At 50.1% G+C, this 21174-nt stretch overlaps 1 protein-coding gene across 1 annotated transcript in view; it reads right to left on the reverse strand.

Annotated features, from left to right (window-relative positions):
• Positions 1 to 21174, reverse strand: part of PDGFD (platelet derived growth factor D) — a 303356-nt gene that overhangs the window by 103298 nt on the left and 178884 nt on the right. The window contains exon 3 of the mRNA XM_053311254.1: positions 4981 to 5161. Coding sequence (XP_053167229.1) covers positions 4981 to 5161 — 181 coding nt within the window. The remainder of the gene's footprint in view (positions 1 to 4980; positions 5162 to 21174) is intronic.

Below are 21174 nucleotides of genomic sequence, written 5' to 3' on the forward strand. Positions count from 1 at the left end.
TCTGAACTGCTGCTCTACATGCAAAACCAAATGCTAGCTTAAACTAAACTAAACTGTCAGGACATTCAAGGCAGGCAGGCAGGCAGGCTTTATTATGATCTTTGATCAGATACAAATACACAACAATAGTACTCCAGGAAAGAAATCGCAATGAGTGTGCTGTTGGTGCATCCCCTTTCTTAATTGCATGAGCAGGTATAGAACAGACAATACCATCTGAACAAGCCCATTAATAATGAGGAATAATAAACTGAAGCTGAATCCAAGCCAGATGGAGATGCTCATTGTTGGGGATCGTAATCTGCAAGACGGGGTAGAACTTCCTGTTCTGGACGAGGCTCACTATGCCAGAAATAACAGGTTCGTAGCTTGGGAGTGCTCTTGGACCCGGGTCTCAGCAGCCGTGATTGATTTGATAATTCCGCCCGTTCCGGTACACCAGCCGGTAACCTCCAGGATGGACTACTGTAATGTGTTCTATGTAGGGCTGCCTTTGTGCGTAGTTTGGAAACTTCAGTTAGTTCGAAATGCAGCAGACAGACTGGTCTCTGGGGTACCTCAGAGAGACAACATTATTCCTGTTCTTAAACAGTTGCACTGGCTGCCAATATGTTTCAGGGCAAGGTACAAAGTGCTGGTTATTATCTTTAAAGCCCCAAATGGCTTAGGTCTGGGTTGTCTGAGAGAGTGCCTGTCTTTATAAGATCCCCCATCACTCATTAAGATCATCAGGAGGGGTCCGGGTGCCAACTGTTCATCTGGTGGTGACCTGGGATCAGGCCTTCTCAGTTGTCACCCCTGGGTTGTGGAATGTGCTCCCCATGGATATAAAAGGATTATCTTCACTTCCAAAGGATGCCCTCCCCTTCCAGAGACAGCTCTCTGTGCCACCTGAAAATATGTCCCTGAGGACTATATTTTTGATTGGCACAGAGGGGAGGGCATTTTAAAAAGTATAATTTATAAAATGTAATATAAAATGTATATAATTTTTTTAAAGTTATAAAATGCCCTTTGCTTACCAAGGTGACTATCTTGGGCCAGTAGGCAAAAGGCAGCTTATTATTTTAAAAATAGAGAGAGAAGCAAACCTTCAAGAGGTAGAATTTAAAGTGTATCTCTTTCATGTATTATGTCCAGTGAGATTATGCAGACCAACAGCTACAGACTGATTTTTGGTGACTATTAAACCTATAGATTTTATTCGGGATGATTTTCAACTATGTGCACTAGCAGAAGAAATCTCCACTTCATCTCACAACTGTCCCAAGATGCCCAGAGATCTCACAGTGAAGAGACAGGACATTTTTGCATGATGCTGTCTCATAATGTCTCATAATTCAGGATGCAAAAGGTTCTTCCTGTTCACATTCCTGACATGATAGATGCTAGACCTGTGCAAATTTGGATTCGAAAATTGGGATTTTTTCCAAAATTGCCCCAAACTGGTAAAAACCGATAACATCTGAATCCAATATCCCTCCTGAAAATTGGATTGGTAAAATCAAAATTAATTCCAAAAGATCAAAATTAATTTTGGAAACACTTTGTAATTTTGGGATTTTCACAAAATGGTGCCATTTTCTTCCATAGAGGTGAATGGGAAAATAAAAAACAGATTTGGATTTGGATTCAGAATATGATATCCAACATTACCAGAGCCCATAGAATCTGAATCTAAAACTGCCCAAATCAGATCAGGTTGAATCCAAATATGAATTTTCTGAACGCACACAGGCCTAATAGATGCTTTCCAACAATGCTTCTCTTTTTTCACTGCTAAAAAACTGCTCTGTTGAAATGATTTATTTTGTTTTTCCTAAACCCCCAGAGTCTCATATTAGCTGCACACAGTTTCTTATAAAGCTGGCTAATTGTAAGAGAGGCCTTTTGGAAATATCAAACAATGCTGCATTTTTTAATTTTTATGCATTGTGGCACTCCAGGGAAAGCAATACCATAAATTGCTGTTTTGCTAAATTGCCTTCAAATTAAAGGCTTATACAGAATAATAACTTACTCATAAAAACAACTTTGCTGAGCTATCCCAATAGTCAGTTTAACCTAGTATCCTGTCTCCAACAGTGGCTAGATCCAGATTTTTCAGAAACTGTTCACCGCACAGAATATTTTACTCAGAGTATTTTATTTTCTGTTTCCTTCTTTAGATGTTTCAACATATATTAGGATCACCCCTATCACTGAATGGATACTCTGAGATTTATCTTAGGAAGATCAATATTCCCGTGTTCCAGGAATAGATGTAGTCTGTTTCTGGACTGTTATATGGTTAAGTATTACTACTTCCACTGGTATTGAGTTCCACAGGTATGAAAAATTACATTTACTTAACATTCTAAGAGAGAAGACACCCATAACAGCCACTGGAGGGATGCTGTGCTCGGGCGGGATAGGGTCAGTTGCTCTCCCCCTGCTAAATATAATCATCACTTCAAATGGTGCCCCAATGCTCAGTTAGCAGGGATTAGCAGTGGTGGCCCAAAATCTCAATACATCTGAGGCAAGGCACCAACTGCTGCCTCCACTCCTCGTGTGTGTGTGTGTGTGTGTGTCCATGATGAGAGCTGTCACTGCTTCACTAGACCTATGTGAACACCCACCTCCACCTCCTCTGTGACAATGAAACCTTCTACCTGGCCCAATGCATATCCTTCTACCATTCTCATGATAAAAGGGCAGTATAACAGTGAAGACAGAATACTCTGCTGTCCTTTTTACAGAGTACCAGAGACGCTGAAGTATTGGGTTGTTACCAGTGGGACAGCAAGATAAGCCCATCATCTCACCTGCTTCCCTTTGCCAGCTGCTGCCCACTGCCATCAGAGCAGTTCTTTGCCAGACAAAGAACCACTCTGAGACAGTCCTCAGCCTAATTTGTGGTGGTGACACCTGTCACCTCTGCCTGGCTTGATGCACATCTGCTACCTCCCTCACATGCCACTGCCAGGCTACTAATGAAAAGGGGAAGGAAACAGAAGAGGACAGAATGAAAGGTCAGACCTCTATCAGGCCACTCAGCTCACCTGCTTCTGTTTGTCTTTGTTATGGTTGTTGTTCTTTGGCGTTTTATGGTTTTTACCATTTAACTGATTTTCAGGATTTAAATGTGACTTCAATGGCATGTTATGGTATTTTAATTTTTGTAAACTGCCTTTGGATGCCTTATGAAAGGTGGAATGACAATTGAACAATAGTTAAATTAAAAATAAATATATATAGTATAAGAACACAAGAACATAAGCCCTGCTGGATCAGGCCCAAGGCCCATCTAGTCCAGCATCCTGTTTCACACAGTGGCCCACAAGGTGACTCTGAGAAGCCCCAGACAAGAGGTGAGGGCATGCCCTCTCTCTTGCTGTTGCTCCCCTACAACTGGTATTTAGAGGCATGTCGTGACGAGTGTGGTTGCTTTCCTAGCATCATGTGACCACCTGGCTCAAAAGGATTCTGTCCAGAAGCAAGCTCTTTTCCCCTCAAATAAATCTGATAGTACCAAGATGAAAGCATAAGTCGTTATTCTTGTCCATCCCCAGCACAGCATCCCTCCAGTGGCTGTTGCTAGTGTCTATCTTGAGTTTCTTTTTTAGATTATGAGCCCTTTGGGGACAGAGAGCCATTTTAGCCATCATTATACTTAATTCTCTTAGCCAGCCAGCAGCCATGCATGGGGATGAAGCTCAAGGCTATGTGTGCCGGCAAGGGAGGCGCCTGATTGGCTGGGCACCGGTTGGCCTCTGTGAAGCTAATGGTGGCGAGGAGAGGCAGGTGAGGCGGCAGCGGCCACGTTGGGGAGGTGGTGACAGGGAGGCAGGCAAAGCGGCGGCCTCGTTGGGGAGGCGGAGGTGGGCCTGGCCACAGCGGGGAGATGGAGGTGGCGGCGGGCCTGGCTGAGGCTCAGAGAAGCAGGAGCGGCGGCAGGCATGGCTGCAGCGAGGCAGCAGCAGCGGTGGGGAGATGGCGGCAGCGAGGAGGTGGCAGCAGGCCCAGAGGCCAGGGTGAGAAGGTGGCTGGGCTGCCAGGCCAGAAAATGCAGTGGGGGGGAGAAGCGGGCTGGGTGAGCGTCAGAGACGCCCGGGGGAAGAGGGCGCAGACACTCTGTGCTGGGTCTGCTGGTTTTATTTATTTACCTTATTTCTGTGTAAATCGCTTTGGGAAACCTTTGTTGAAAAGCGGTATATAAATATTTGTTGTATTGTATTGTATTGTATTGTATTGTATTGTATTGTATGAGCAGGGGGTTAGAGTAGAAGACCTCCCCACTCTAACAGGCTATGATTCCATTCCTACAGTGACTGAGGGATTAATTTCCCTTGAGCAGTATCATAACAAAATCGTTATCAACTCTATTCAGCATATCTGCATCCAGATCTGCCCCGCTCAGCCAAAAAGACTGGGCTCCCTACAAATCAAAAGGTTTTCTGTCTCATCAAGATGGCGAGCATGTACGCATGCAATGTCTCCGTCCTGGAGAGAAACCATGGAGCCTAAATTAACGACCTGCTAAAGCACACTGTGTTCTGTCAGCAGCATTTATTGTATATGACCTGTGTGTGTCTTGTTTAGATTCATGAGATATAAGCCCTGAAGGCCATTTCCCTCCCACTCCTCTGACCTCACCCGCGAATCAAAGCAGAGCTTTAAAAGAGCAGCTGTTTCCAGCATTATTCTCCTGGCTTGTCGCTTTGGCCCAGAATGTGATAGCATTCCTGAAACATGTTATTAAAGTGAACAGCGGTGAGTCTTAGTTTATAGTTTCCCCCTAAGTTCTAATTTAGTAAGAGGATGGCCTTTCTCCTTTGATCTGTGCTATATATATTCTCTGAAAGGAAATATTTATGATCCGTTAATCTTTTCTTCCCATTGCTTGCAGGTAACTATCACACCATTCATCCTCAGAGCTTCTGCATCCCTTCCTGATGGCAAAGGTTGTTTTATCCAAGCAGCAGCCATGTCACTTACCACCAGGGAGTAATAAATCTTGAAACCAGGTTTAGCCACAAAGTAGTCATCGGACTTGAAGGTTATCTTCAGCTGGTTGGTTCTGGACATTATTCTTGGAGGCACTTCCTTGTGCCCACACCATCGCCCACGGATAATTGTGCTGATTTCAGAGACATCTTGCACTTCCACAAAGTCATATCTGGAGTCAGGGTGATAGATTAACAAGCTGGTATTAGAATGTTTCTCATGCAGCTAAGCAGTCCCAGCTGATTACTACTACTATGAATATTTATATACTGTTTTTCAACCAAAGCTCTCAAAGTGTTTTCCATAGAAAAATAACAACAAATATGTTGGAGATGCAGCTCCTGATAACATTGACTCTTAGCAGCAGCAACTCTATTGACCAGGTTTGCTTAACCTTGGGCCCCCAGATGTTGTTGGACGACAACTCCCAGAATCCCCAGACATGGCCTTAGTGGCTGGGGATTCTGGGAGTTGTAGTCCAACATTATCTGGGGACTCAGGGTTAAGAAACCCTGCTATTGACCACAACCCTATTGACCACTAGGGGCATTAGGGGTAGAGACGTTCCCTCTCTGACCATGCTTTCTCTGCTTTGATTCCCCTTTGTAAGACTGATATTCTCAGGTTTCATTCTCTCACTTGGAGAGAGAGAGACTTCTCCCTTCTCTCCTGTTCCTTTATGTAGCAAACAGCTAGGCATGTAGGCATATCTATCTCTCTGATATATTTCCTAAATAAACTACTTAACTTAGAACATTAACTCCATGTCTCCAGACAATACAAATTAGAAGTGCTCTCCTTACCTGTGCAGCTCAAATCTCCCTTCAAAGCTCTCAAGCAAAATAAAGATGGCTTCCTGTCCCCCAAAGGGCTCACAATCTAAAAAGAAACACAAGGCGGACACCAGCAACAGCCACTGGTAGGAGTAAGCAGCTCTCCCCCTGGTTCAGATTCCTGGAGCTTCCAGCGTGGGACAGAAGCTTTCTAAGATGGGTCCTTGGAGTTTGATAAAAGTGGCATCATATTTTATAGTTAGAAGAAGCCCACAAGTCTTTTCACCTAGCAATCATCTTTCCACAATTCACCATCTTCAAGAATTCATCTCCTGGACTTTGATCTCTATTTGAACTGCACCCCACTGGCAAACTGCTGAGAATATGAGAATGTGAGTTATCTTTCCATGCTTAGAAGTTAAATAAAATCTTGATGAACCAGTGGAAATCTTGATTGTGCAGTCCCATACTAAGGACTGGTCCAGGTGGTAGCTTGTGTTGATGCCGTAGCATTCAGGAGTGAGCTGGGAATGGTCCCACTAAAAGCTTCTTACCTTTTTCTTAAGGGCTTTTCTATGTTTATCACAAGAACCAAACTGGTCAAACTGCATGGCTTGCCCTGGATGCAAGTGCTATGTGGACCACCAAGCAACCAACTCCTGCGGGCATTGGATATAGTGGCTGACAGCTGAAGGTTGCATGCACACTGAAGAAAGAAGCACCCATGCTGTGGAAGGCTTCCTGATTGCCGCAGAATTGGTATGTGTGCAGTAGGGAATTTTGCTGATCTCCCCTTCCCCTGGAAGTGCCGTGCACTGGCTAAAAAAAAATATGTCCCTGAGGGATGGATGAGCCCATGGGACATATTTTTGGGTGACATGGGGCATTCCAAGGGAGGGAAGATTGTCAAATTTAATCCACCCTGCACAATCACCATAAGCTAAATGAATAGAAATCTTCTGATGCACAGACACATCTCATGTAGCATGTTCACAACCTTAGTCAGGGCACTGGCCAATATCCAACCACCTGAATTCATCTAGTGCCAGGATTTTAAACTGGTTTGCAAATCCTTGTCAAAGCTAAGCATGGTTAATGTTAACCAAGCTTAGCATCAATGCCGATGAAAGAGAGGGGAAATCTACACCAGAAGGGAGAGGCAGGAGTGGGGAGTACGTGAGCCCACAGACCACTCCTGATCTCATAATCATAATTAAGAAATTGGCAATTCCTAATGAGTGTTTCAGAAGAATATTATTATGAGAGTTTATTTCAGCAAGGCAGGGAATCTCTGACCACTTTGAGCAGCAATAGAACCCAGCAGAGCATTAAAACTGAATACTTCAAAGTTTTACAGGCTGGTATAGTAACATGGGGATCTGTCTTTGAAAACATGTCATGCAAAGTTCAGGCTTGCATGGATCTCTCCTTGGCAACAAGCCCCCAAATCCCCAATAGGACTTTGTGGATTATTTATGATGAATTAAAATTCATCCATATGCTTTGAATGTTCTGTGGAAGCAAAAGAGCCATAAAGAAGCCAGTGCAGCAAGGAATATGGCTCCTTTGTGTGCCCAAATGAGCCCAAATTGTATCTTTATGCAAATAAACATTAAAAAGAACAAACTTTGCATACAGGCAATCATCCTAGTCATACATCAGATTGTTTCTCACGCATCTCTTTTTATTCCTTTGACTGCTGTACAAAAAGGAAAATATATTGGATCATGTACAGAGCTGCTGCTTGCAGATAGGATGAGTTTCCAAATCTCTTATGCCTCAGGGTCACAGGTGAGTTATAATTCCCAACCACTTGTTTGGGAAGCCAATACTGTATTACCTGAATCCAAGACTAGGTTTTTCAAATTTTTTGAGATCAGAAATCAGGAGTTAATCTTAATTTCAGAGTCCTGTTTCTTTCGAGTAAATGCAGGCATAACCTGTATTTACCTCTACTTTTTAAGGGGGTCATTTTAAATTTAGAGTAGTCTTCTATTTAGAGTAGTCTTCTATCTCATCACCAGTGGTGGCTACTCACAAAGGTCTGATTGTAAAAGTCCACCCCTGAGGATCCAGTTTGATGTCTACCAAGTAAATAAGTGACTGTCCCTCTCCCAAAAAGGTAAGTGACTTAGAAGTCCCCTAAGGTCGGGGGTTCTCATAAGAACAGCCCTGCTGGATCAGGCCTAAGGCCCATTCAGTCTAGCATCCTGTTTCACACAGTGGCCCACCAGATGCCACTGGAAGCCTACAGGCAGGAGTTGAGGGCATGCCCTCTCTCCTGCTGTTACTCCCCTGCAACTTGTACTTAGTGGCATCCTGGTATTCAGAGGCACCACCTTCTCAAAGCTGGGTCATCAAGTTTTATTGGACTACAGCTCCTATCATTCTCAGTAGTATTTGTGGCTGGGGATGATGGAAGTTGTAGTCCAAGAATATCTAAGGACCCAAGTTTGAGAACTCCTACCTTAGGTAGCCTTAATACGGAGTTGGGGAAAGGTATGGTGAGTGATTTACCTTCACTCTTTACTGTGGATTCTGGGTAGGAGAGGGCTAGTTCTGCCTTTTTTGTGGTACAGGTGCTTTTGCCTTATGTTGGTACATCCCCATCTCTTTTCAAGAAGGCAGGGCTGATTGCTGAGGATCTCACATTGTGACACTGGAATTACCCCATTTCTTTTATCTGGTCCAATAAATTTGAAAAAACAGCCACTAGATGCAGCGTGTTTGTGTTGTGTGTAACATATGGAAGCTGCAGCAGCAACATTAAATCCTAAAGAGGTTTACTTGTGTAGTGGACCCAGCCATACAAAAAGTCTACTTGGGGGCAGCAGTAAAAGTATAAAGCCATTCGCTACAACTTGTTTTCTGTTCACACGTGTCTCATCCTATCTTCCATCTTTGAAGATCAGTGAAGAGCTCTGGTCGTCATTAACTTGTCTAAACAAATGCATCTACTGTTTGGGCACTAGGCGGCAACATGAACTTAGTGCTTCCTGGAGGAACCAGGAACTAGAAATCAGTTCAGAGCAATAGCCACTGTCTCTGGGCTGAACAGCCTCTGTAAAGCCTGTACTTTAACAAAGCTTAAACTTGGTTTAGAAAGCACAGAATCTGTTTGATGCTGTGGTTACTGAATCCTAGGCAAAAGAAAAAGTACAACAGATTTGAAATTAATAGCTTTAAGGCTGCAGTCCTAAACACACTTCCTAGGAGGCAAGTGCCCTTGAACTGAGGATTTACTTCTGAGTAAATGTATATAAGATGAGGCTGCATCAACCATATATAAGAAGAGCACATTACAATGAAATAAATCAATATAATTCTGAAACAACAGCCCCAGAATAATTTAATTATTAACTAATTAAGAATTAAGTAAGTAAGTATCGTCTACACAGACTGGCAGCGGCTTTTCTCTCAGTCCTATCTCAGCATCTCTATCTTGGAGATGCCAGGGAGGGACCTTGGGCCTTTTCGGTGGTGGCCCCTCAGCTTTGGAACACCCTCCCTGAAGAGCTTCACCATACTCTCTCCCTCAGTGTTTTTTTAAAAAGCAATTGAAAACACATTTTTTAAAAGAGGCTTTTTAATGTTTCATCTCTATTTATATCTGTAGGTTCTTTAGTTTTTATAGTTCTTAGTTTTTAGCTTTAAAAATAATTGTAATTTTGAACTTTTTTTAAAAAAAAAATATGTAATTTTAGCCTGGTTTTTAACTTGTTTGACTTAAATTTGGTTAACTTTATCAGTCTTATTATTCAATTAACGTTGTGAGCCGCCCCAAGCAGTAGTGCACTTGAGGAGCACGGTATAAGTATTTTAAGTAAATAAAATAATAAACTTGGAACCTTCTGCATGCAGATGCTCTTCCCGGAGCGACCCCATCCCCCTAATATCTTACTGGAATATCTTACAGTGTTCACACATGTAGAGGTTGTCCATACAACCTCTTTTCTCAGAGACGGTTCACTCCTGCCTTCCCCCACACAATCCAGGCTGAAGCCCTGCTCGCCATGCCGCGCTCGATGAGCGCTGCTGCGGTGAGCAGCAGGGCAGCAGGGAGTCTGGGGGAAAGATGCCTGACCTCCGAATATCCCACAATGCACCATGAGACAAGCGTGGTGCATTGGGGATTTCCCTGATTGGGGCACTCTAGGCACCTGACTCTGTGCGTGCTTGGGCTACGCACACACAGCTCCATACATGGGTAAATACCCAAGCTTATGGGGCAGCCACCACCGGGATTGGTTCGATCCCAGCACTTCACATGGGCAGCCAAACCTAGGCAGGGCTGTCCAAGCCTGGGTTTGAATGCTCGTGTGAACAGCTTCATCTCCCATTCAAATGGGAGTGGACCCTGCTTAGCAAAGTGGACAATTCCTAGTGATGTGCGGTTCGGTCCGGATCCGGACCGGTTCATCCCGAACCGGTCCGGATCCGGCGGTTCGATCCCGGACCGAATCGGGCCCTTCTGGGACCGATCCGGACCGAATCCGAGTCGGTTCGGCTCCGAACCGGCTCGGGTTTCCCGAACCGGTTCGGGAGTTCGATTGAGTCTCTGGAGTCAGTGGAGTGTCCCTTTAAAGTTTGAAGTGTGTCTTCCATTTTGTGGCTCATTCCTGAAACTTTTGCTCCTAGCATCCATTTTGTGATGCTATTTTCAGGCATTGTATTGGCTGCGCTATTGATCCTTTGATTGGCCAGAATGAGTCCTTTGGTCTGGTAGGCTGCTTGGCTGTTGCACTGTTGAGAGCTGGCACCCTGTTGGCCGTGGGGGGAGTGCAAAGGTGGGGGCTCCCAAAGGAGGGAATTTCAAACCTATATAAACCCAAGCCTCTTCTCTGGAAACTTCTCTTGGCTGCAGTTGTGGGATCATCTCTGAGACCTTGCTTGCTCTTTTGCTGCTGGTGTCTGCTGTGAGTCCCTGCTGACTGTGTGTCACATTAGTGTGTGTCTGTCTCTCTGCTCTCTCTGTGTGTTGTTGTGTGCCACCTTGTCCATCTGCCCTCTGTCTGTCTCTGTCCAAACCTCTTTAATACTTTCCCCTCAACTTTTTCCAACTTTTCCTGTTGTGTTTTCTGTTCTCTTCACCCTTTCTCTCTCAACCCTTCTCCCAAAGTTTTGGCTTTCCCTCCTACCCCCCCACCCCCCTCTTCTGCATTGCTTTCCTGTTTTTGTGCCTTGCCTGCCTTTTGTTCCACTTTTTGAGTTTCATTCAATTATTGCTTCTGTGTAAATTTATATATTTGCTGATTTTGGTTTTTAATTAATAACTTCTGCTATTGTTATTGCTGGCTGCCTGTCTGAGTTGTGTTTCTGAGGATTTAGTTTATATTATTGCTGCAATTTGATTCCTTGTGTTCTGATTTTGATTGTTAATTTGTTCCCCTCTGTCCCTGCTCCTAGCTTCCCCCCTCCCTCCCTCCCTCCCTCCCACCCAGATAAGATTGTTTCCCTCCTGTGCTGCTGCCTGTTGAGCCTTGCATTCTTTGGATTTCTTTGTGGAATTAGGTTCTGGTTTTGGTTTTGCTCCCTGTGTGTGTCCCACCCACTCCCCCAGTCCCTCCCCCTGGTAGTTGTTACCCCCCCCCCGCCCTGAGACTTTCTGGCTGCCCTTTGGTTTCCTTTTTTTTACTTTGTGTATAGATTGTTCTGATTCAAATTTGATTGTTCCCCTGTGTGGTCCTGCTCCTAGCTTCCCCCCTCCCTCCCCTCCAGAAACCCACTCCCCCCACTGCCACCTCCTCCTCCTCCACTCCTGCCCTGCCTGCCCCCTCCCACCCAGACTGAGTGTTGTTCCCCATCCTCCCTGGTGCTGCTGCTGCTGCCTGTTGAGTCCTGTCTTAGTTACTTTGGTTTTTTGTGTGAAATCAATTAGCTTCTTTTGGTTCTGGTTTTGCTGTGTGTGTGTCCCATTCCTCCCTGCTGGTTGTTGTTGGTTCCTCTTCCCCCCCCCCCCCGACTTTCTGCCCATTGTTCCCAGGTGTTGTTTTTTTTTTTTGGACTTTTTTTCATATTGTTTGGTTTGCTTTGATTGATTCATTGATTGTTCCTCTCTCTGTGTGGCCCTCTGCTCCCAGCTTCCCCCCTCCCTCCCCTCCAGAAACCCACTCCCCCCACTGCCACCTCCTCCTCCTCCACTCCTGCCCTGCCTGCCCCCTCCCACCCAGATTCATCCCCCTTGACGCATACTAATCCCCCCAAAACACACCCTGCCCTCTGGTCTCTCCCCCTCTTGCCCCCCGACTCCCCGCTACATACCCCAGACCCCCTGAAACACACTCCACCCCCCAAACACCCTCTGTTGGTCTCTCCCCCTCTTGCCCCCCTGACTCCCCGCTACATACCCCAGACCCCCTGAAACACACTCCACCTCCCAAACACCCTCTGGTCTCTCCCCCTCTTGCCCCCCGACTCCCCGCTACATACCCCAGACCCCCTGAAACACACTCCACCTCCCAAACACCCTCTGGTCTCCCCCCTCTTGCCCCCCGACTCCCCGCTACATACCCCAGACCCCCTGAAACACACTCCACCCCCCCAAACACCCTCTGTTGGTCTCTCCCCCTCTTGGGACCGTCACCGCTGCTGCTGCTGTCCTCCTCCCACACCCGAATCCCCCTCCCTGCTGCTACATTATAGCTCCTCCTCTCTTCTTCCTCTCTCTCTCTCTTTCTCTCTCCTCATCCCTTCACTTCTTCTTCCTCCCACAGCTGCAGCCACACAGTATCCTACCTCCGACCTCACCTGGAGGTCCCCGCCATCGGTTATTTTTCTTTTGAAAGTTGTTTTATTTCATTTGTCTCTGCTTGGGGGTGAGTTGAGCAACAACACATAAATAGTGTGGTCTCCTCACTTCTGCCCCTCCATCGTTGAACTACCCCGGTTGCCTGTGCCTCGTGCGGCCGCCCTGTTGTGTCCCAGCCCAGGGGGTTGGCTGTTGGCGGCGCATCCGTGACCAGCAGTGAGCGGCAGGAGAAGGACCGGAAGAAGAGGGGTTAGTGCGTGTGCAATTGTGCACCTTTTGTTGCCCCCTTTCTCTCCCTAGCTGGCGGTTTTAAATAGGGACACCCCTATCTTGAAATGCATTTGGGTGTGGGGAGGAGGGAGAGGAGATGTACCGTTGCAACTTGTGTCTTCATGCCCAATAAAGAAATTGCTGCTGCTGTGTGTTGCGTTGCATTGCATGCGTCTTGCAGGTGGTTTTTGAACAGGTGCCTTCTTCCAGAGTGTTTCCTTGCCTCTGGGGCAGTCTGAGTGGGGTCAGGGGATCGGATGCTGCCACTACATGCTGGGCCAATGCCATGCCAGAGTGTTTCCTTGCCTCTGGGGCAGTCTGAGTGGGGTCAGGGGATCGGATGCTGCCACTACATGCTGGGCCAATGCCATGCCAGAGTGCTTCCTTGCCTCTGGGGCAGTCTGAGTGGGGTCAGGGGATCGGATGCTGCCACTACATGCTGGGCCAATGCCATGCCAGAGTGCTTCCTTGCCTCTGGGGCAGTCTGAGTGGGGTCCTGGGTTCTGATGCTGCCACTACATGCTGGGCCAATACACACATATGATGATGATGTTCAATCCATGATGCTGCCATCAAGTGTTTGCTGCTGCTTGCTTGCCATGGCATTGGGCGGGCAGAGTCACAGAGTGGGTGGGTTCAACCTCTGTTTAGGTGTGACTGGGTTCTGGTTTTGGTTGTGTGCAATTTAGAGTCACTAAATAGGCTGCATTGAGTTTGATGCTCCCCCCACAGGAGCATTACTTGAGAACCACCCCCCAGAACCCACACTTTGTGTTCCAGTTCACTAAATAAGGCTTTCCTCCTTTGATCTGCAGGTTCCCAAGCGTTGACTGCGTCCCTCCCCCACCCCCGGTAGGTGCTGTGCCCTCCCCCCATCCACTCTCCCCCCCAAAAAAGTTAAAAACTTGCCACCCACACCACAACTACTCCACCCAACTGCCCGTGCCACCCACACCAGGGGTCCACCCTTTAACCCCCTATTTTTTTAAAAAACCCTCCCAGACCCATCTCCCCAATTGGCTTGGTTGACTCCCGAGTCCCAAATTCTAAAAGGACACCCTCCCCCTCACTTCAATTGGCTTCCCCCCCCATCAAAAAGTCTTCCTTCCCCCCCCCAATTGGCTTCCTTTTTAAAAAACAAACTCCCCCCCCTGCCGTCTCCAAATCAGCTGCCTTTTTTTTGGCCCCTAAGCCCCTCCAAATTATTTTTTTGACCCTGCCTCTGGCCTTCCTCCTAAAGTCTCCCTCCTTCTGACCTAGCAGCATGTCTGAGCGCCGTGTGCCGGGCAGGGCTCGCTCAAGGCTGGCAGGCAGAGGTGGGAGAGGCCAGGTGCGGGGTGCGCCTGCGGCACGGGGAGGGAGAGGACGCGGGGAGCCTGAGGACACCCCAGTTCTCCCCATTGGAGAATTCTTTGCTCCAGCCCCATCTTTGGTGCGCAGGATTCAGTTCCCCACGCCTGCTGCCGCCAATCGCGGCAGAGGCAGAGGCACCGTTAGGGCTGTGGCGGGTCCCTCCTCGCCGGCGGCACCAGGTGCTGCTGAGCTACCGCCAGTTGTTGAGGTGGAGGAGAATGTGGAGTTGGAAGAGCAGGTAGAGGGCGGTGAGGACCGTGCGGCTGGCAGCGATGCAGCCAGGTTCTCCCTCCCTCTGGGGCCCCTTCCCCCTATCCTTTCGCCGCTCAGTGGGGCCCCCCCTCGTGAAGCCCGACACTCTGGTGGGGAGCGGTCTGGCGAGGTGGTGGAGGAGAGGCCTGCCTCTCCGATGCCAGTTGAGCCGGGCCCTTCCTCCGCTGTGGAGGGCGGAAGGGGCGGGTTGGGTGGCAGCAGTGGGCAGGCAGCGGCGGCCGCCCCCCCCTAGGACTGCAGCCACCCTGCGAGAAACGGCCTAGGACGGCGCCCAGGGCGCAGGAGGCCAAGGGCAGTGGTGCATGGGTGCATTTTGAGGTCCCTCAAGATGACCCATTCCACGCCCGCTGTGTCCACTGCAGGATGCTTGTCAGCCGTGGAAGGGACCCTGCGCACCTGGGTACGACGCCTATGTGGAGACACCTAGAGCGTCACCACCCAGGTCTCAGGGGACAGGCTGGCAGCGCTAGTGCGCCTTGTGCATCTGCCACTAGGGCGGGCAGCGGCAGTGTGCCAGCCAGCAGGCAGGCTACACTGCCCGTCCAGCGGTGGACGCAGTCCTCGGGCAGCCAGCGTATTGTTCGCGTGTACCATCATCACCTCACCCGCCTCATAGGGGAGATGATTTCCACCGATGACCAGCCGTTTCAGGTGGTCGAGAACAACGGCTTCCGCCGGATTCTCCAATACCTGGCTCCCGAATACGTCATCCCCTCAAGGACGACGTTCAGCCGGAACGTGGTCCCCTCCCTGTACCGCCGGTGCAGGGAGCTCATGTTGGCCGAGCTGCGTGCAGCTCCGGCCGGGACAAGCGTGCATTTCACGACTGACCTCTGGACCAGTGTCAGTGGGATGCACGCTTCTTTCCTGGCCCTCACTGCCCACTGGTGGGGACCGGAGAGTGAGGGGACCTCCGCGGGCGATGCTTCCGGGTCCGGCGCGGCTCCCGCTGCACTACGGCACAGGTGGGCCGTCCTGCACGTGGAGACGATGGACACGAGGCACACCGCGGAGGAGGTGGCAGCCGTACTCGACCGCCAGATAGAGGAGTGGATTGGCGGGTGTCCACACCTCTTCCGCGGCTTCATTGTCACCGACAATGGAGCCAACGTTACCGCCGCTGTCGAGACAGTCATGGACTGTGTGAACATACGGTGTATGGCACACACGCTCCATCTGACCGTCAGGGACGCCCTTGGCCTTAAGGAGCTGAAGGCGTCCCAGGAGAAGGGGGCCCGCCCCATCGCAGCTGCTGTTGCTGCCACGGCCACGCTTGTGGATAAGTCCCGCAAGCTGGCCGCCCACTTCCACCGCAGCGAGAAGTCCAGGAGACTGCTTCGCCAGAAGCAGGATGACCTTGGCCTTCCTCGCCATCTCATCCCTACGGATGTGGAGACGCGGTGGAACTCCACCTTCCTCCTGTTCCAGCGCCTGTTGGAGCAGGAGAGAGCCCTTGTCGCCCTGGCGAGGGACGAGTCCTTGGATGTCTGCGACTTCTCGAACGCAGAGTGGAAGCAGATGTCCGAGGCAGTGTCGGCACTCGAGCCCTTCCAGCTTGCCACGAAGGGCTTGTGTGGCGACACCACTCCCTTGAGCCAGGCGCTGCCCACAGCTGTTGGTCTCGAGAAGCTGATGGGTGGACTCCATATCTCTCTGACCACGCCAGAGGGTCGTGCTCTGGCTGGGAGGCTGAGGTCTGGGGTTGACAAGCGGCTCGTTGATGTGCTGGGAGACAGGGAGGAGTATGTCCTCGCTTGTCTCTGTCACCCAGCCCTCAAGGGCAATGCCGTGAGTGCCGACGACTTGCCCAGGTGGAAGGGCATCCTGGTCGAGAAGGTTAGGGAGGAGGAGGCCGCTAGGGCCCGCAGAGACCAGGGTGTTGGTAGTGGTGTGGGGGCAGCCCTCGCGGCCCAACCCGCACCCAGCAGCAGCATGGGCGGCCAGCCGGCGTCAGCTTCCCCTTCCCCTCCCTCTTCCCAGTCCAGCAGCGTGGCATCCCAGGCGGCGCCATCGCAGCAGCCATTTGCTACCGACTCGAGATCCGCCCAGTGGTTTCAGCGGTTCTGCTATGGCGCCATGCCTGGTATGCGGGAGGCTCGACCTGCCAGGCCCCCCTCCAGTGCTGAGCAATGCGTTGCGCAGTACTTGGAGGAGCCTGTGGAGGGAGACGGCGTGGACTGCGCACAGTTCTGGGCGAGCCGCCGCCAAGTCTGGCCGGACCTGGCGGTGGTGGCTGTGCGCCTCCTCTCCTGCCCCCCAACCAGTGTCCAGAGCGAGTGGGTGTTTTCACGTGCCGGGGACGTGGTGACACCCTCTCGCTCCCGCTTGGACCCTGGTCTGGTGGAGCAGCTGGTCTTCCTTAAGGTGAACCTCCCCCTGTTGGGCTACCCCAAGCTGCAGTTTGAGACGGGCGAGTGATTACCGTAGGTTGCCCCATGGTTGGTCACCTGCCTGGCTCGACCTCTGTGCTTATCCCTACCCTCCCCCCTTCCACCTCTAGCTGAGCTGACGTGACAGATGCTGAGCCGTGCCAGCCAGTCGCAGCGTGTAGTGTGCCCACACAGAGATGCAGTTGTAGTAGTAGTTGTAGTGCTGCGACTGGCCAGATGTTTACAATGCCCACGCCCACCTAAAAAGAAACCCAATGCTGACCAGCACAGGCCCTTTATCTATCCACCTGTCAGCATTTGGGGACCTGGCGTGGGCACGGCACACCCCCCCAAAGTAGCACAGCCCACGGAGTACTAGACTTAGCGGCAGCGGCGGGTATACGTTCTAAAATGCAGTGTAGATATGTAAATACTGTATGTAAATAAACATGTAAATAATTTTTTCTTTAAAAACCCCATGTCAAAATCAAGCCTCAAAATTATGCAAAAGAAAGAAAAAAAGGTGACAGAGGGAGAACAAAATGATGAATGCCAAATGAATTGATTTTATTGAAAATGTCGCCAGAAATCATGTGTGGGGGGCTTGGTTTACATGGAGAAAATGACTGGGTGATTTTTTCAAATGAAACGAATGAATTATTATCATCTTATGTTCATCTTGATTGTGGTCACTGTTGATGTTGGCTGATGGCAAAAAACCCAAAACCATCAGAATAGCAATGAACTGGCTGCCAACACAACATATTGATTGATAACTGTGCAGGGGGGGAATTGGGTCTGTGTGTGTGTGTGTGTGTGTGGTGCAGGCTCAGTCTGTCTCTTCCTGTTGTGTGTCTGTCTGTCTGTCTGTCTGTGTGAATGGATGCCTAGCACTGTCTCTGTGTGTGGATGCTTTCTGTGTGTAGTGTGTGTCAGTCTACATGTTTTTTTCCTCCCCCCAACTCCCTCCCCCCCATGCCTCCCTCCATCCTTCCCCTCTCATCCTCTCCCCTTCCTCTTCACCACCTTCCATCCTCCCTCCCTTCCAGCCCACCACCGCCTCACCTGCCCCCAACCCCGGTCTGGCAGATGATGAGAGTCTGGTCTCTCCCACCGAAGCACACACGTGAGCACGTGTGTGCACAAATATGTGGCTGACCAACTCTGAGCCGGACCCTCCCCCCTTCAATCCCCTCTACATCCCTCTCCCCCTCCCCTTTCCTCCCCCCTGCCTCCCTGCCTCCCTCCCTGCCTCCCTCCCCCCTCCTAGCTAGCAGCGCACACATACACACACAAAACACCTGTGGTGGCAATCACCACCAGCACACATGCACTCACACTGGTGCCACCACCTCTGCCTTGGGCCTCTGTGTCCTTGAGCAGATATGTGGTGGTGGACCAGAGAAGCATTTCTTTCCAGCAAGGCAAAAGGCATGCACTCACTGCACACACACACACACACGAAGAGGTGAAAAGACGAGAAGAGGCAACTTCTAGAACCAGCAGCAGCAGGTGAGTGTCGTGTAATTGTGTTGCTTCCCAAGGCCACTGCCCATGCTCAATGCTCAGTCTGCTGAAACTAAAGAACTAGCTACAATCATCCTTCCTCACACGCAGCTCAGCTGCACAGCACACTGACTAACTAGACACTACAGCTGGTGGTAGAAAAAACAGAAGTCTAGATTCTAGAAGATGTCCTGGTGGATTTTAAACTTTCAAATCTGTGCTAGGATTGCCTTGCCTCCTCCTCCTCCTCCTGCCTGTAATTGTGCCCTCTCCCCTTGCAGTTGCGCCGTCGTGATGGGTTGGTGATGTGCGTGCGCCGTCTACTTAGCTCTCTCCTCCTCATGTTGGCTGGGCTTGCCAGGCACTGGCTGGCAGCAGCTGTTGGCTGTGTGCTAGGCTCAGGCTGTGGCGCGCGTGACTGGACTGGGAATGTTATTGTAGCGGCAACACTGGTTGTGGTGGTAGCAGTAGTAGCTGTTGTTGTTGCTGGGCTGGTGGCTGCTGGCCTGTGCTGACTCTGCACACTTGGTCTGGTCTGGTCTGGTCATTGGGATGCAGATGTAGGGTGTGTGTGCATCATCCATGCGGAGCATCAGAGCAAAGCAGAGCAGGTTGGCTGGCTTCTGTCTGTCGGGCCTAGTCAGTGGCAGGCACTGAGTGAGGCGGTGGTTTCTTTGGGCATCACGTCACCCATCATGCAGAGCGGCAGGTCTGCTGCTCTGCTGCTCCGCCTCCTGCTTCTTCTCTGTGTGTGCTGCTCTTGTGCTTAGTGTGCTGCTCCGCTGCTGCTGCTGTGCTGGCAGGCAGCACAGCAGTGGCCTTTTTGTTAGATCAGAGAGTGGGTGTTGTCTCTCTGAGTGTCCTCCTCTTACTTGCTTGGATAGGAGTGGTGGTAGTAGGTAGGCATTAAGATGGACTGACTAGGTGTTACGTGTTAGGGCGCCCAGAGAGAGGGGCCAAAAAGATGGGGTGGCAATTGTTGGGTTGCTCCTAGTATTATTGGTGAATTTCTGAAGAAAAATTTTTTTTCCATTGGCTAGAATGGGGGTTCGGGGCTGCCCCAGACCCGCCTCTGTGGGGTGGCAGCACCGCCAAAGTGGGTCCAGGGCCATGGCAAAAATGCCCTCAGTCCCTCCCAGCAATCCCCGTAGAGATAGGAGTGATGGTTCTGTTGTTTTTCTGAGGTGTTCTGAGTGAGTGTGGATTCTGTGATAGCAAATGAGAGTGGATTCATGGTGTCTCATTGGAAATCTCATAAGCTATCATAGAATCTACACTCAGAATACCTCAGAAAAACAACAGAACCATCACTCCTATCTCTACGGGGATTGCTGGGAGGGACTGAGGGCATTTTTGCCATGGCCCCGGACCCACTTTGGGGGTGCTGCCACCCCACAGAGGTGGGTCTGGGGCAGCCCCAAACCCCCATTCTAGCCAATGGAAAAAAAAATTTTCTTCAGAAATTCACCAATAATACTAGGAGCCACCAATTGCCTTGGGATTTTTGGGGTGGAGGACACCCATGGGTGGCTACCACCCACCCCAGCTTTTTTGCCCCTAAGGGCTCCACATTGTGAGTTATGGGCAAAAATTTATTTTTTGAAAAAAATTTGTAAAAAATCAGAGGAAGGTCCAATCGACTTGAAATTTGGGTGGCAGGTAGAACACAATGTCCCCTTCAAAACCAGCCACTTTTTGTGATCCGAACCAGTTCAGATCCGAACCGGACCGGGGTGGTGGTCTGGCAAAACCAAAACCGAACCACCCCGGTCCGGTCTGGACCCGGTTCGGACCCGAACCGAACCGGGAGAACCGGTTTTATGCACATCCCTAACAATTCCTGCTTGCTACCACAAGACCAGTTGTCCTCCGGGATACATATGCAATGCACAAATTAACAGTTGTTAACCTGAGCCCTGTTTGCTTGTTACACTGGGTAACAAGTGGCTACACTGCCTCCCCCCACAGTATAGAGGAATAGGAGCAGAATGGATAGCCCCATCTCTGCTGCCCACTGACTCTTTAGCCATGCACCCTGGCACCTCTGGCTTCGGAGTTTGTCTGCGGAGGGGAATGCTGAACCCAGGGACACTTGGATGTTCCAGGGTTCCAAATCACACGGAGGAAATGTCCCTGGGTTCAGTACTCCCCTCCTCAGACAAACTATGAAGCTGGGAAGAGATAGGAGAATGACCATGGAGTGTAACGGCACTGGAAGGCATAGCTAGCTGGCACACTCCTGTTCCCCCCCCCAGTGCCGGAGGATAACATACCCAAAGGCAGTTCACATGATTGGCATCAGAGTAGGGAAAGCTTCCTGTCCTAGTTCGGGAACCACCAGTTGGCCCTCATTTGTGAGTTGGGTACAGAAGTGGATGGCAGCAGCAAACCCAGAATGTGTACCCAGCCCCAGGATGAGGGTGGCAGGGAAGCGCTCCCTCACCCTCCAGCCTCGACGCCCAGCTCACGGGTGACCATTTCCCTCTCCTCCTACATTGCTTGCTGAATTCTCATGATGGCCAACCAGGGGTGTGCATGGTTCCTGAGCCCAGTCTGGCAGCTCCTCCTACCCTGAAGAAGAGGGTAAGAAGAGCAGTGTCTGAAAAGGAGGAAGTGGGCGGGGCTCTGGAGCCCATTCATCACCTCGGTCACTGTTCTTCATTACATGGCCTGTGGACCAATGGCAGCCAGCACAGACCCCAGTGGTGGGCCCCTCGCTGATGGCTCCCTCTCCTCCTGCTACTACCATGGCTCCCTCAAGCTCTCTCCACCACCCCCCTTGCTTCTGCTGCCACAGAACTCTTTCTCTTTCTCCTCCTTCTCCTAGGAGGAGAGCTGGTCTTGTGGTAGCAAGCATGACTTGTCCCCTTAGCTAAGCAGGGTCTGCCCTGGT

Source organism: Hemicordylus capensis, chromosome 3 (assembly GCF_027244095.1).
Source record: "Hemicordylus capensis ecotype Gifberg chromosome 3, rHemCap1.1.pri, whole genome shotgun sequence".
NCBI lineage: Eukaryota > Metazoa > Chordata > Lepidosauria > Squamata > Cordylidae > Hemicordylus > Hemicordylus capensis.